General features: G+C 39.2%; 1 protein-coding gene across 3 annotated transcripts in view; it reads left to right on the top strand.

The window, feature by feature from the left end:
• The window catches only part of LOC137186018 (cGMP-inhibited 3',5'-cyclic phosphodiesterase 3A-like), a 62,070-nt gene extending 49,825 nt beyond the window's left edge, over positions 1 to 12,245 (top strand). For all 3 annotated transcript variants that reach the window (XM_067594621.1, XM_067594620.1, XM_067594622.1), the window contains 2 exons: positions 3,160 to 3,421; positions 4,902 to 12,245. In XM_067594621.1, the coding sequence (XP_067450722.1) occupies positions 3,160 to 3,421; positions 4,902 to 5,218 (579 nt within the window). In that variant the 3' untranslated portion in view covers positions 5,219 to 12,245. The remainder of the gene's footprint in view (positions 1 to 3,159; positions 3,422 to 4,901) is intronic.
• Positions 12,246 to 17,630: the final 5,385 nt, after the last annotated feature.

The following is a 17,630-nucleotide window of genomic DNA, read 5'->3' as shown; positions in this document are numbered from 1 at the left end:
GCTAAAGGAGAGTGAATGTTGGACTTAACATTCACCATGTGGACAGAAACACAACTCCAAAAGAATGATAATGTTGCTCCATAGCTGCTGGAACGTGTAAATAAGCAACTGCTTGCTAACAAGTTCACCAAATCAACCTTAAAGGTGATATATACATAAGTGTTGTGTTCACAACTTGTTTCTGCTGCCCCCAAGTGGCCAAAAAATCAGTTCAGCAGGAGTATATATTCTCTGTAACAAGAAATATTCATGACTTAATAAGCAACAATCAAATCAATCAACTGCATAACAGCACATCTGCAGAAGATTGGAATGTAGTGTCTTGCACAAGGACCCTTCAGGAAGGTTTTATGTGTGCAGTTTCATGCTCCCCTTGAACAGAAATAGAATAGACAAAAAAAGCACACCTACTAGCTCATGAATTTATTAGAGAATAATGTAGCAGGACACCTTGGCAACAAATCCCGCTCTTAATCAACAATGCCTCTGATTGGTCAGTTGAGGTAGCACCAAGCAAATGATAAAGATAAAATCTGATTAGCCTGAGAGCTATGATTACTTGCCTGACAATGACGTGTTGTTAGTGGAATACCACTAATTTGAGACTCTTAAGCCATAATTGAAGCTATTTTATGGAGTGCATTAATGAAGAGGCATAATGGTATCAGTGGTATCCATGATATTCGTTCTTCTCAAAACAAAATATCTTGCCATTTGTTCACTGATGTACAAGCTGTAAAAGAAGTTTGTTGCACAATGTTCATTTAACACTCAGTAAGCTTATTATCAGCATATACTGTGTTTATTTAGTTTGTTTTTTTTTAATGAAGATGACTTGTGTACCAAGGATATCATTCAGAACATTATGTAGCAGCAAGAAACCTCTAATCTGGGCTGTGCTGATTGCCGAGGGAAATGTCCTCCCTCTGATCTGTGTCTGATGCTTAACATTCTGCTATTTTACTCAAACCTTCTGTTCATTTCTCATAATAGCTTTGAGAATTATGTATGTCCTTTGAGAGACAGAGGGGTGTGCGTATGTTTTTCTCTTCAGAGGGGAGACAGATGACCTGAATGTGTCATCCTTGACAGTGCTCATTCACAGTCACACAAAGGAAGATCACAGGGATGGAACTGAGGCTCTCAGTTAGCAACAGAGTCAGTACAGATGTGCACACACACACACACACACACACACACACACATAGACACCCTTGCATTTACATTATATTATGCATTGCACCAGTAGAAATTTCTAGTAATGAGAAACAACTCTCTCTCTCTCCACTCACGCTCTCTCTGCATTACTTACTATACATACTGTATAGATACACACACCTCCTACATGAACCACTAGTACAGTGCACTGACGCCATCCAGGTTTCAGGTTGCCATAGTGATGGGAGCCTTTGCTCCTCTGTCCTCCTAGTGAATCGCTTTGAAAGCCCTGACATCAGAAAACAAACACACAATACATAATTGTCACAATATATGAAAGCATCATACACATATGTCACATCAGTCACTATGAGAAACAAAAAAAGCCCACTTTGAGTCACCTTACTTATCAAGAAATGGTGAAAAATGATGGATAGATATCCCAAAATAGAAGATTCCTCTGTTTGTTTTTGAGATATATGTATTTGTTTTCTGCTGAGAAATAATTTCATATTATTCCATTATTGATTCTGTTGGGAACAATGTCTTTAGCTGGAATTGCTACTCTAGAGGTGTATTTTGACAATTACAGTACTTAAATCCTCAGTTTGTGTGAAGATGAACAGTGTCAGCAGGAATAAAATCAGAAAAAACAAATCCAAATATGAGATTTCAGCCGTCTTAGCTCACTGATACAGTATGCTTCCATCATAGCTCTGTCTTTGTGGATAGAGAACAGAAAGATATGAGAACAGAGAAATAGAAAAGGTGTGATTGAGAAGCATCCCAAGGCCGAGGAGGGAACAGCATGGCTCCACTTTGGCTTGTCTTCAGCTGGCCTCCATTCAGATGGCTGTCACACAAATGGCTCCTTCAACAAATATGATTACATACAGTACATCTGATATGGTGTGGGAAGTGTATATTTCATGGCCATGTCTAATTTCTCAGACTATTTTTATCAGTGATGACCTTGCGGGCAACAAATACATAGATTATAGTCACCATCACTGAGGCAAGTCTCTGCCAGCAGTCTTATTTGTATGATTGATACCTACAAATCAGCAATAGGATGTTTTTCTATTTGTAGTCTTGTTGACCTACTTACTGGAGACTGTAACCAGAGGCGCTGTATCTGGAACTCTCTGTGCTTTCCAGTAGAGCTGTACAGAGGACATACAGTATGTCTGAGTGTGTCATATAGTCATATAGAGTTTACTTACATGTGCAAGCCTGGGTAAATCTTAATATGTTGCATTCTTGCTTTTGTACTGATATAACAATACTGGTATGAATTCATATAATACTATAATTTTCTTCATAAAGTTATAATTTGCTTCATATAAAATAATAAAGTACATGGAACAATTAAGGTGAAGGGAAATACACGCAAAAAACATTCACAACATGAAAACATTATTTCTTATATTCAAGAAGTTTTGTGTTGTTGAACTCAATAGGCAAAGTAGTCTAATTTATGATTTATGATTCAGCCTGTTTTATACTTTTTGACAGTGAGAAATTTTGTAAATGGTTTGAATATGTAATCTGACAACAAAAGAAACAAAAAAGTCTGATTCTCTGCCACCCATAGAGTGAAAAGCTTTTGACATCAGAAAAGATTTTTTAAAAATATGTAGTAAAAATAAAGACAACATAATTACATAGAACTCATGTATGGTAAAACTAAACGTCTGGTTGATGATAATGACTGAACTTGACAGAAAAAGAGGCCTCATAATCTCTCCTTTACTCTCTACTAGTTTTAAGACATTTTGAAAAGTTTGAATTCAAAGAAAAAGTAATGTTCAGTGGACTGAATTGACTCAAGGATTCATTTCAAGCTTGATGTCATGGAGCTGTGGAAAGATGCCACAGATGAGAAAATTGTTCCTCTTTGAAATCTTATCATTATATAATATAAATGTTCCATTTTCCAGTATATTTACATTTTGTCTTTTTTTTGCACTTAACATATCTGCTATGATTGCACCTTCCTAGGGTGACGAAGAAGCAAGCCTGGGCCTTCCCATCAGCCCATTCATGGACCGGTCAGCTCCGCAACTCGCTAAACTACAGGAGTCATTCATCACTCACATAGTGGGACCTCTGTGCTCCTCCTACGACTCTGCTGCTCTTATGCCAGGACGTTGGGTTGACCCACCCGAGGGAGAGGTAGAGCCAGAAGAGGCAAAGGAGGGACAAGATACAGAAGAGGAAGAAATGGCGGAAGAGGATGTATCTACAAGCTCTGACAACTCCCGTATGTAAACCATAATTATTCATTCATTATCCCCCCCCAAAAAATCTCTGATTATTTTGAGTTATGTGTGACCTAAAATGATATCTGCCTGAGTGAGTATACATAGAGACCAAATAATGTGGAAAGAACGGCACACATTCTCTAATCTTTAATCAAGCAGTGAGATTTATGTCCTGTAGATTAGTGGAACCTAAAGTGATCTGATTAAGATTCAAAACCAGCGCTGTTTTTTTAAGGTTGGGATTCACTAAAGAAAATTAATCAGCAAGCTTAGTCTGAAGAGTTTTGGTTGATTTGGAGTGGAACAGGCTTAAGTTATTGAGCCAATGTGAAATCATACCAACAAATCTCTGTCTGGGGTTTTAGTGTCCTGTTTGACATCACTGATTGCCACAAAATATATTTATAAGGTCTTATTCTTATCCTAATTGGGTAGAGTTATTATTTAATATGAAGACGTACTTTGGGGTGTTCAAGACATCACTGACATCCACAAGTCAGATTTAAAAGCCACAAATGCAGTGAAAATGAGTTTGAAGGTGAGTGGTAGATTTTAGAATTCCCATTGCATAAACTGCATTTCACTTACTAATTGTTGTTGCTAATCATTTAAGAAGTATTGTTTAAAGGTTATTTGTACCACTGGAGACACCTGCTTCAAGTGGAACTGTGGATCAGTTCAGGCAGAGCACTGAAGTAATGCTTTCATTAGCTGATTAGCATCAATTTCTTCATTTGTGGTTCAACATCAGTGCCTCATTCATCAGCCGCTTGGCTACCGGCTGACTTAGTAATGTCCAGTCATATTCATTCAAGTGTTCAGTGCAGTCAATATAACCTGACACTTCAACTGTTACTCTGTTGATACCCTTGTAACAATGCCCCCTCCACCACCCCGGAGTTTTTGGTATTTTAAAGATCTCCTCCAGACATGTATTAAGGCATATAAAAATACTCTGCTTAGAACAAGAACGTGTGTCCAATATGTATTTTTCACAAAAAGTATAATTAGCCCATTAAAATCCTTGTGTAAGTTGCATACTGGACCATGATTGGCTTCCAAACTAGTTGTGATGTCACAAATCGTGCTTACAGGCCTGCCCCCCCTTAAAGGGGGATGAATGTGAAAACAGCCTCCCAGTGTCAAACTGCATATACATCATTCTGCAGAGTGAAGGTCAAACATCCAACTGTAGGAACAAGAAGAAAAACATATTTTTGAGTGGAGTTTTTGGTTTAATGTTAATGTATGTGTTTGTTTACAGGGATTTTCTCTCCCAGCAGAATCCTCATTGCTGCTCAGGTTCTTTGAGAGTTCTCTCCCGCTAAAGCTAACTGTGCAACCATTAGAGTGTTGTATAATGCAGCTACAGAATATACTTGTTGAATTGTTGGATTGTCCAGCTCATGTCAGAGATGTATTGGGGCTTGTCTAACTGTTGAGTTCATTATGTCTTTGTTCTTTCTTGGTGTCTTACAGAGAGGCAAGAGACAAAGAAGGAAAGCAGGGGGAAAGTGTTCTGCCAGATCACGCAGCATCTCCTGGAGAACCATGAAATGTGGAAAAGAGTCATTGCTGCAGAAGTCCAGGAGGAGGCCCAGAAAGAAGACCCAAACTGCATCAGCAGCCCCACTGATCCAATCACAGCCATCCACGAGGAAGAGGAGGAGCAAGCAAGCAAAGAGGAGGAGTCGGGCGACAGCCTTGATGAAAGGGAAGAGGTGCCGGCTATAGAGGAAGAAGAAATCCTTCCGCAATCAGAGACTTCAGGGGAAAAAGAGGAGGAACCAGAGTGATATTATGAACTTTGACCTCCTCTGAAACCAGGAATCTGAACGTTGTCTAAAAATGTTTGTTTCTTTCCTAACTAAACTCTTGATATGGTAGCCAGCACATCACTTTGACACAACACTGTAGAAGATGTTTTGGGTAATATGTGCCTAACAAAAACAGGGTTTAAGGACAGGGATGATGCATGCCCAGGGCATCTAACAAGGGGAGACAGGTAAGATGAGCAAAGGAGGTGACTGAGGAGTAGAACAAGAAGAATCTGAAAGAGAAAAAGAGAATGAACGTGGACTGTATTTGTTTTTCTTGTAGTGTTTTAGTCTGGATCTGGTGCCCTGCCCTCACCCAGGCTGCCCATTTTTCTGTATGGGCCAACCACGCTGATTCACAGATTCACTCCACCAGTGAGTAATACACTGTCACAAGCCCTCCCATCCATCTTGTTGCTCCCATGCTGTCAGCATGTGGAGCCACCCGGCTGGTTGAGGATGTGCAACAAGCCCCTTCTCCTTGAAGACAATGGGATGAAAGCCAGGGAAAAAGCTGTGTCCACTGAGGCTCAGCCGTGTGGATTTCAGAGAAAGACAGAAAAAAAAAGCCAGTTGTAGTACATTGTGTATACAGACATCCACTCACACAAGCTTCACACACACCACACACACACACACACACAATGCTACAGTAGGAGCACATTCCATACTCAGAACCGAATAGGAAGTTTAACAAAGAACCCTGTTGCTCTAAAAGCTTTATTCTTGCTCAAGGAAAAACATACAAAACAATGTTCTGTTCATGTCAAACGGTGTTTGTCTTTAGTTGCATGTTTTCTCCCTGTCTTTTGTTTCTCAAAATCAGTCCAGCACACCTACACATTTCCAGATCACACAACTCAGGAAGGCAGAAACCTGCAGAGAAAGAGACTTGTAGTGTCCTTGTCCTTATACTGGCCACTGCTTCAAGATTTTCTTTCTGTGCTGTTTGAGATGCTAGTGATTTAATGATAACCCTAGACACGTGGTTCCAGTTTGTGCATCACAAAGGAACTGCAAGGGAAACAAGATTATTGATTACATTACAGCTTATATCACAATTCTCTTTCATTTTGCCTGCTCTCACAGTGTGTCCCATTGGCTCCTGTACTACACCAAAACAGATCACAGGGTTTATTACATTTAAAGTAACTTACAAAACAAAAAACTAGGTAATACAGTAATGTGTTTTTCTAAGCTAATGATATTTATTTTCACATTTTATGTCACTTCCTAACTTAGTTGCTCAAACATAACAGTAATGCCCTTACTAACGACAAGAATTCTCTCTTCTGTGCAATATAATTTATAGCCTGGTATGTAGGCCAAATGTGTCAGAAAGTGAAGTAATCCAGTAAGCCATAGTGGCCCAAGCCAGAGCTGACTCACAGCTCCAAATCACCCAAGAGGATTTATTTCAGTGAGAAAAAAAACTGCTCTGTGGAGCCTATTTCCATCCAGGAGGTGCTGTGTACCCACAAAAAAGACTATATGGACACTCAGTCACACAAAAGTCTTTCATTATTTTGTTGCACAACTATAGAGGCAAAAAGAATAATGTGTAAAACAACACATTTCGTACTTTAAAAAAATAGTCAGAATTGATATGATATTATATAATGTTAATGAGGTTAATTGTTAACACATTAGTGAAACCCCAGAGTCTCAAATGTTGCTTCTCCAACACAGATATGGAGGACAATATGCTAAGAGTGTGCTAAGAAGAGAAAAAAAACAATGTCAGCATGCTTCATTGGTTGTTTTAAAGTCACACATTTTGGCAAAATGTGCAATAGAGTATGATTAGAGAGCAGACTTACCACACCTCTGGCTTTTTTTCCTCATTTGTAGTCCTTACTGATGACATACTGTGGCGTGTGGCCTAACGGGTTGTGTCGGATCTCTCCTTTGATGTCCTGAGAGATTCAGATCGATGGTGATAGAGGAAAGTGCGAACAAGGAGAACAGCCTTGGTAATGAGGCTTCGTAATGAAAGGGGAAAGAGGAAAGGGAGAGGCCTTTAGGCTTGACTTGTAGCTGCTTAGGAAGGGTCAGAGGGGTGTCAGATCTTTTTTTTTTTCCACATTTCAGCAGATTCCTCTAGTGACTCTTTGAAGATCAGCCAGTTCATTTGGATTCAAAATCATGTGATGATCTACATTTCGAAGTCTGCGGACTGTGATACACGGATTTAATGGTGTATTTAGTCTGACACTGGAGAAGCAACAGGAACTTTGGAGAAATTTAAGGAGGCTTTGTGTCTTCACTTTCTGATCTGTGGCAGGTGTTTTGTGACAAAAGTGCAAATTGAAACAGAGCACATTTAAAGTTAATTGAAAGTCAATACTGCATTTTGACAGCATTTTTTGGAGGAGCTGCCCAAGACTTAAGCTGGCTCCAGAGGCAAGATGGAGAGGTGCTTGGAAAATGTTCACTCCAGGGTAAAGCAGAGTGGGGGGTGTTGTTTTATGGGCAGTGGCCCTAGTTGAGAGCATTTAAGTAACATTGATCTGTGGTATCACTTTAGCTCTGTAGCATGTAGACAGACAGCTTTCACTAGGTTTTCCTAATTCCTCTTTGCTAAAACAATGCATGTGCAAAAATCCCTGTCATAACATGGAACCTTAAACTTTCACTGCATGCCCTGTTTGTCATTACTGCTTCTTGGTGAGCTCCTGGGTGAGGGCCAATCACTCTGATCAGTAAGGTGATGACATAAAAAAGAAACACTACCAGGGAGAGTTTTAAAATTGAAATACCAATACTATGAAAACAACAGAAGACCATGTGACAGAAATACAACCAACCTCTGAGGATTGAATTCCTTTATGCAACCAGCCCAGCACACTTAACACATTATACACATACTGTATGCTGGATAAAAACAGACTAACCAATCTATTAAACAGGCTTGTTTGCAGACACTGTCTTAGTTTTTAGTGGCTGAACTTGCCCTACTGTGACCTAATTTCTTAACTCAATTAGAGTTTTGCGAATGCTAATACTGTCTAAATCCTCAGCTGTATCCATTGCACTTTTATCAAAATGCCCATTGTGCAAAGGAGGGCTAAATACAATGCCCTTGACTGCTTATTCCCTGCGCAGTGGTTGAGCTTGTTTTTGCTTCTACGAAAAAGAACGTCTGTGCTGACCAAAGCCTGAGCTCATTATTCACGTTTCAGTTCAAGTTGAGAGCTCTTAATAGGTGTTGAAAGACTGATTTTTTTTTGATATGCAGTAGTTATTGCAGACATTCATAGGAAAAACATTTTGAAAAACTAAACCAGGTTTTGTTTTACCAACTGGAATCTAGAATGATACATCAATTATAAGTGAAATTACTTTCAGTGACAGGAGGCCCTGGACAAAAAAGTGTAAAACTTTAAAAAAAGAAACAGAAAACGTTGCTTGGCAACAGAAAAAAGGGAAAGGCAAAGTGGCATCTGGCCCCTGAAACAATGTGCGTCTTACGTGCCAACACGAATGGCAGCAGTGTATTTCTAGCATATGCAGCGAGAGGTAGTCCCCTCCCCTGGACCAAACGTCTTCCAGTAGCGTCTCCTCACATCGGCTTGTCATGAGAAATCCATCTGTAGCTGTAAAAATGATCTACAAACACACCAGCTAATACACAACTGATCTACACAGCTGTGGGTCACGTAAGGCATCGACTGGGGTCTTTTTAAAAGAGCATTTCTGAAGCTCTATACAGCAACATAGCTTTCAAACTTCTGTTGTTCTAAAAATAACCAAGACTGTGTAAAGCTGTGCAAGCCTGCTGCCTCCTGTAAACAACAGGAATCTGAGCACACATGGATGAGCTAGAGCTCTGTGCACTGTAAATATCCTACTCACCGTACAGTATACTGATGCCTCACTTGCAATCTAATGCGCATAATATTCCAATGGATCTTTTCTTGCATCTCTCACCTGTATCATCCCATGCCCCACCTCTAAGTTTTGGATTGTGTAAAGACTTTCTCACAGTCCCTTCACTTTGCTTTAATTTTGTGTGATCAGAAAATTCAAAGGTCACCAGGGATTGAGTTAGTCAAAATAGACGTTTCCCTCCTCTGATGTTCCTGCTCAGCCCTGCCTCACAAACTGTGTACACGATAGTGCAGCAATCAAAGAGACTTAATCAAAGCTGTGATAGAATTCGGGGTCGCTATTTTTGTCATAAACAATACAAAACATTTGAGCATGTTTCGCCATGTTATGGTTTTGAGCGAGCCATGTGGGATGAGTCAACTGGTCCGGTTTGCCCAATTCAGGTTGCAGTTTAAAGGCGTTTTCAAACCTGCTCTGGTTTGAATCAGTTGATGAGTAACCATCAGTTGATGGTAAACTTGATGTGTTTTCCACTTGCTTTGGTTTCTTTTCACGCAGAGAAAAATCCAAGCTAACCAAAATGCATCACTACAAGCCACATGAGACCGTTCACTCCGCTCACTGGTCTGATGTGTCTGGGACAGGAGCAAAAACGTAAACAGGAAGAGGGTTGTGAAGAAGATCCTATCTGCCCAGATATAAAAAATGTAATGTACTTCATTGCGTCCAGGTCTGACCTTGATTCATTCTCCGGCTAGTTGCTAGCAACTGTTAAATTCACTCATCCGCCTCCCAGTATGCAAAGCACACCTGGCTGCAGGAGATGTTTAGCTCCAACTCATAAGAGTATGCCGAGTAGTTGGGTTGGATCAAGGTCAGATCACACTCCCGCCACCAATGAGCCACTTCAGAGTTTGTATGGGACTGGATCGAAACCACATCCTCTAAAGGGTATCGGTAGTCTTGGTCTGCACCCAAGTACAATTGTTGTGTTCAGACCTGCCCAAACAAATAGCACCAAGGGGGAAAACAAACCAGAGTCTGATTCAACCAGACCAAAAAGTGCAGGTCTGAAAACGCCCAAAGTTACAGTCACATTGAGGGACCATACCTGTGTGTTTGCAAGTTTTAGCTCCTTGACTACAAATCATATAGACTATACATAGATATTCTTTTTTTAAGCTTGTTTTGTTTTTCTTGTATTTCCTACAGTTTTGGGCAGCCATTGGTCTCCATTCATTTCTCTCAATATGAAAATCTATGAACACACTCTTGAAACTTTCTTGAGTTGTGAAATTCTACTTTACAATTTGTCAATGTTACATCATCATTTCATGGGCATTTAACTGTAGATTGATTATAAAAGTCTATTTTGCTTGAACACAACAATTAAGTAACTGATATAATTTATGCGTATCTGATAGCTGGATTACATAACTGTAGCAAGTTTCAAGAGTTTTTATGCTGTGTAAAAACCAGTGGATGCCTGGAACAGTAGACAAAATACATCCAAATGTGTAAAACACAGCAGCACTTTTTGTCAAATGGTTATTTGTGATATGAAGTTATTTGTAGTTGAAATATGTGAAACCACTAATTTGGTCCCTTAAAGAGTAACTTAACACCAGCCTGAAAAGAGGTGTTTCACCAAGTGTTTGACCAAACCCAATCCATCACTGAAGGGTGTGGTTGGCTTTGTTGCTCCGGTAAACCACACCTAACAATGATGTCATGGTGTACTGACACACCCTGGAGTACACTTGTGCATCACTGCAGCAAGAACAGGATTTTCAGGGGGGTGTTAAATTATTCTTAAAGTTTATTTATCTTTGTCTCTTTTTGGTTTCGTGGTAGTATTGACTATCTGCTGGCTCTCAAAGACAGACAGAAATGTTTGTGTCAAAATTATTTATTCTCATTCTGAATATATTAGGTAGAGCTCATTTATTCTGTTTATTTTTGGTCTTGGTCATCATGGCTACATGGGCCAGTGGTTTGTCATAAATCTCTTGTTGTACAATATCATCATATAAAAACTTCCATACAGACTTCCGTCCAGAAAACAATAAAAGTGCAGGGTGTATAGCTACTATGTCGGTACAACTATGTTGGTTTATCAAAGCCAGTATCAGTGGTGTCTTTTAAATAACAAGAAGAAGGGGATTGCTGCACACTGGATGAACTTGTGCAAACCAAAGAAACTTTTTGAACTCTGTGGTTTTTTGTGATTTGCACAAAATGAGCCCTAAAAGGTGCATGTCTCCTGCATCTTCTTTTCTGTCAGTGTTATCCAGAAACTGGTGAGGATATTGTCTGGATATGCATATAACAGTTCTTATGTGAAGATGGGACAGAATAAAGCAACATAAGAACCATGTTAACCTTCATCTAACAGACCTGAGTTCACGGTCCGCATGCCTGTTGTTTTTTTCACTGCCGTGTCAATAGGCAGCAGTAGCACTACAATGGAAGTGACCGAGTGTCCTGTTCTCAGACCGAAGCCCTTGTAGTTTCTTTTGATGGTTTGAACCAAAAACATTCCTTTTTGTATTGTTTGTTGTTTCAGCCATTTTAAAAGGGGGCTATGCTCCTGTGCCATACCATTTTCACATGTATGTATGTATGTATGTATGTATGTGTGTATACATTGTTTGAATGCTACATTTATCAGCTTTCCTCATTTGTCACAAAGGAAACCAAAACAAAGTTTTTTTTTCATCACCTTTAAAGCAAGACAAACAAGACTGATAAGTTTTTATCAACTATAGCAGGCGCTTCACAGACTCAATTCTTTTTCTTCTCTCCAGTATCTTGCACTTAACACATGTAGCAATACCTACAGGATGGGGAAATTGTGTGATTCACCAGTATTTGTTTAAGTGGAATATGACATTTTATTTCTTGATATCGTTTGACTTTGTATAAAAAATATATACTGTACAGATTCAAAAGTATATTATAACAAAAAACTTTTAGAAAAATATTTATTTTTACTGTTTTGTAATTTAGACACAATACTGTAGCTCCTCTATTGCCAGACATACTGGAAGTGCCTCTTGATAATGTATTACAAAGTAACTATACAATATATTGGGATTATTAGAACCTGTCACTAGCAGAGCAGTGTTGATGTTGTAATGTGAATATTGTTGAATAATAAGATTTATAAATGCTGCGTATGTGTCTGTCTTGTTCTTTAGCTATTTCTCCAACATCACTGTGATTCTTGCTTCATTATAGTATCTTTTCTAGTCCTGTTAGCCATAAGTTGGTAACTTGACATATAGCCAAGCACTTTCTAACATAAAGCACTGATCTATACCTTTAGCCTATTTAGAGTAACTGTGGCTCTGGGTGTATGACTTTGTAATAAATAATGCTGTTAGATGTTTATGCATTTTCTGATTCTGGCTGAATCTCATATTTTTTTAATCAGCCTTCTCACCACATGTGTTAACCTTCTCACATCTGTAATGGAAGTGCAGTACAGTTTCAGTGGCAGGGCTTTTCTTTCAGATTTCATTCATACTGTTTAGAAACCAGACCATTCATTGTCTTATTCAGATTCTGGGTCACAAGGGGGTCGGCGTGATCCAGCATGCACAGGGCAAAAGACTGTGGTCTGTCAAAGGCTAAAACAGACAGGCCATCAGTCAAATGAACACACACGGGCAAAGCCTACGATCTGCCCCTACAAACTTCATTTAAATAAATTACTCACGTTACAACTGCAAGAAGTCGGTTCTCTTGGCAAAGCGAGAAAATCAACCTGCAGAGCCAGTGATCCCCCGCCCCCGCAAATGTTGATGGTCTATAATCAAATTTTTTAATTACATATTTTGACATTTTTGTCTTTGGCCTACATTCAGTCAATTAAATGTCATTTAACAAAGAAGCAGAAATAACAATAATGATTATTATTCATATTTTAGGTGTAAGGCTCATGTTTCCGCTACTATTATTCAATTGACAGTTACAAGGACAAAATGCTTTGAAATGCATTTATGTGCACTCACATTGTTTTCTGTGCACAGGCTGTCCTCACTGGTGAAGAGCCATCCAAATGGTTGAAGAGAAGTGACTCCAAATTCAAAGAGCCTGTTTATTTCAAGGACGGAGAGCATTTCAAGGCATTGTGGATGTACTTGTCCTCTATCATGGACACCACTCTTACATATTACCCTGTTTGAGATAGGATTGAGTTTGTCATTAATATGTTGTGTCCAGAAGTGAGTAGCTTAAGTGTTCTATAGATGGACTGTCAATTATTTCATTTTTAAAAATACACAACAAGATTTTTTTTCCCACTTACCCCTAGTTTAATCTGTCCATCAAGATTGTTTTTGTGTGATTTGGTGATGTTTCCAGTCTGTCTCCCTTCATCTCAATACAATGGGACTGGATGGGTATTTCTTTGTGGAGCTCCAATCACCAAAAAATTAAATGCGGAAAACTCAGCAACAATTCTGTTCAAACACAAAGACACGGATACCCGGCATCTTCCACAGCTTTCACACAGTCCTTCTGGGGTGGATAGATACAGTTCATTAGCAAAAATTTTGACAGCTTGAGCTCCACAAAAGAATCCCCATCCAGCTTCACCATGGTTGAGGTGAAGGGAGACAGACTGGAAACCTCACCCAGTCACACACATTGAACTAGGGGTGTGTGGCAAAATGTCATTTTTGGTATTTTGGGTAAACTGTTCCTTTAAGTTCCTTGACCTGCAGTTTTTAAGTATTACCTCTGATTTCAGGGTGTCTGCAGGTCTTAAAAAGTCTGAAATGTCTTGAATTTTATAAATATTATAAATCCAAGACAATCCTCTATTTACCTGTCCCAGGTTATTGGGAAAAAGAAGCAATAGGATGATTTATTACAGTACCACCTAAAGTAAACTTGTTATACATAGGCCTACAGTATAACTACTAAAAAAATGTATTGCTTCTCCATTTTATTCCTGTTTATCAGGCAGAAGCTCTAAATACCCTGCCTGACCAAAAGCATGTGGACAACTGAACATTTTCTCTACATGTGATAGTGATAAATGATTGTGGTACCATGGATATTTATCTGCTGCTATAACAGCCTCCACTCCTCTGGTTTAAGTCTCCCCATCAGATTTTGGAGCCTGGCAGCAGGGATTTGCTCCCAATGATGTTGGGCGATACGCCCAGCCCAGCTCACAATTGGTGTTCCATTTCATTCCAAACATTTTTAAAAAGTCACAGATATCATTTCAACAAGTCTTTTTTAATTACGGATTTCAATACAGCCTAATGCCTAACTGCATAGCTTTTTCTGCAGAGAACCTGCTGAAGCCTTTGCAGCCCTCCGGGACTCTGATTGTCATCTGGAAAACACAAAGAATTGAATTGCACATTTTTTCATGTATTATTGGGTTACAAATCATTATTGTATTGTATTGAGTTTAGACACATTCTACATTAACTTATGTTACAAGGTTATGAGAACATGAACTTTGATTAACGTTACCTTTCCAGATCTGCAGATCTAAATCTTAGTTAAGTTCCAGGTCAATTTCCTTCACTTTAGCCTGGCTCACTGGTAACTAGCCTCTAAATAATGAACGCTGCGCTTATAGACACTTTATTGATGACTATGGTAACTTAACCACCTTTAACGGCATGAACTTCACCGTGGCTGCGGCTAAATGCTGGTACTACTCCCACACACCAGAGAGACTCACTTCCCACAACAAGCCCACTAGACTACATCACACACACAGTTTACCGACAAGCCATCTTCCTAAAGGGGAAAGGCTTGGCTGGTAACATTATGTCTTATCATAGATAAATGACAGTTATAAAAAAAAACAACTATATTCAGTTAATTGGTACTGCCATTTTGTCTTCTTGTTCTTAGTAAATACCGTGGAGAAGAACTACTTCTGCTCATATCATCACATGACTTCCTGTATATGGTTGACCATTGTTACATGACTTCCTGTGTCCAGCTGATCACCATGGTTGACCATTGTGATTATTGTCCGCCATCTTGCTGCAGCCAGGTGCCTCTCAGGGCTGGGGAGAGCAGCAGGCGATCAAACTGTCAATCACAGCTGTCAATCAACGCCCACACAGCAGACATCCAAGCCTACTTTCAAGGATTTTTTTAGATTGAAAATGCATGAAATATTTAACCCAGTCTGTCAAGTCACTGGGTCCAGTTCAGTTTAGTGCAGAGATCCTTCCTGTGCAGACGTCTCTTTTAGTTCCTTGTTCATTCTGTACTGCATAGTACATGTAGCTATTCAAGTATTTTAAGTTACTGCTGTGTATAGGGAAGACAGACAGAAGGATACAGGATGTGAAGATGCACTTAAATTGTTGTAGTGACTGTTTTCTGTGTCTTGATGCTTTTCATTCTCAGCTAATTATGATTTTTAAATTTGAGTGTTTCTTTTTACACTTTGTTTTTATTGATAATATTTCAAAACTTATGAGATTATCATCAAACTATAACTTTGTTGTTTGTTTGTTGTTTGTTTTTTTAAGTACTTTGATGTGAGTAATTTGGGTGTAGAGGATCTGATGAATTGACTACCTGTTTTGCCTTGTATAGATTGAAAGTAATCCCTTTGGCAATCTTGTTTTCATTGAAGCTGCCTTCTCTCTGAAGCGCTCTTTGTCTGATCAATATTTCTCTCAGACCTTGGAATTTACCATCGGGTGTTTTAAATATCAAGAGATGCCTTCTTCCTCCAACCACTGTGTGAACAAAGAATACAAGATAAGTTACTGCTTTATTCGTACTTTGGTATCAACATTTTGCCCTTGATCTTCATTATGTATAAGCTTCAGTGATATGAATGATGATAGATAAACTACAGTAAGTGGGTGAGAGGGCAGACTTAAGCTCTCATCTGTGAATGTCATTTATTCTTCTACAAGGACCACATGTATACACACACTCACACTGTAGGGAGACTTGCCTTTCTCCTGACCATCTCCTTATCCTTGCTGACGGTACTGCTCATTACTGTGACGTTACTGTGCTCTCTGTCATGATCCCTCCCTCTCTTCCTCTCTCATTCTGTCTCCACGACTATCTCAGTTCTTCACCTCCCCTTCATCCAGTCCCCTTTCCTTATAATCCGTACCCTTATTAGATGTAACCTTGAGGCCTCTGTGGGTAATGAGCATGCATGGGAATCAAGCCTTGTGGGACAAGAGGTAGGATCACCATTCACCACCAGTCACATCTGTTCTATGATCAACAAGACAGGTGCAGACCATTCACATTCTCTCTGCAGTCTTTTGACCTGTTGCACTAAGACCGTGTCTACACTGGCTTGGCTGAATCTGAAAATATGCCTTATTATGTCTTAAATGAGCAGGCATTAGTTAGACCACAAAAATAATGAGCTTTTCAAAAGATGCTTGCAGTGTGGATGAATTACCAATCTGACTTTGTGGTGTGGACTGGGTCATTTTCTGAAGAAATGTGTCATGTGAGCAACCAGAAACCAACCAGAAGAAGATACTGAAATGTTTTTTTATTGTCTCAGGATTTCAGTGTGGAAGCAGAAAAAAATGAAGTTGTGAAGTGGGAGAAGCTATTTCAAGCATTTTGTACTAAGTTCATTGTTGACAAGGAGGGTAAATCAAGTAGTTAACCTGAAAGATAGATGGGAAAGTATACAAATGTCCTCAAGAATGATAAGGAACTCAAAACATTCATGCCAACATGCATATTATCAAACCATAAAACACACTACACACACACACACACACACACACACACACACACACACACTGCTGAGGCTTTCAGTAGGTTTTTCATCAGTTTTAGGAGATGCCCTACTAGATGAACTGGCACACAGCCATCTTCAACCAAACACCCAACAAACATGGTTGCATTGTAACCACTGCACAAATGATAATAATAAATAAAGACCAAGCCATTTGTGGATTTTACATCTCAGAAGGAGTTCACCATTAATCATTTCATTAACTCTAGAACCTTGTTTGTTATCTATAGGCCAGAATGTCCCAGTTACAAAGTGTTTTACATTGGAAGAACAAAAAGACGTTTACCGGACAGGCTAGCAGAACACAAACATGCTATTTGTACAGAGAACATAAACTACCGTATGGCTAGACACTATCTGGACTTATCTGGACTAACAGTAACCCATTGACATTACAAACCTTTGGCATTGACCACATCACATCTTCCATATGAAAAGATGACAGACAAAGGAAACTTAACCAACAGGAGGGAAACCTTTTGGATCGACAAACTACAGGCTACTAAACACTCAGGCCAACCTAGATTTTACTGCTTTTTTGTAAAACATGTGAACATCTTTTTGTTTTTTTGTTACCATTGGCATTGTTTGTATTTACTATTTTGCTCTTTAATTCAGCTTTGATGAATATTGTGCGCAAAAACCACACCATCTGCTGGAGTTTGTATATGTCTACACCCTCTCAAGGCCACAACACTATAATCCAAGTAGGAGATTCCTATTGGTGGAAAACCACTAGAAAAGAGCCAGGTGATCTGTTTGACTTCCTGACGAAGGCTTGATGCC

Source organism: Thunnus thynnus, chromosome 7 (genome assembly GCF_963924715.1).
Source record: "Thunnus thynnus chromosome 7, fThuThy2.1, whole genome shotgun sequence".
In the NCBI taxonomy this organism is placed as follows: domain Eukaryota; kingdom Metazoa; phylum Chordata; class Actinopteri; order Scombriformes; family Scombridae; genus Thunnus; species Thunnus thynnus.
This window is presented reverse-complemented; position numbering and strand designations above follow the sequence as displayed.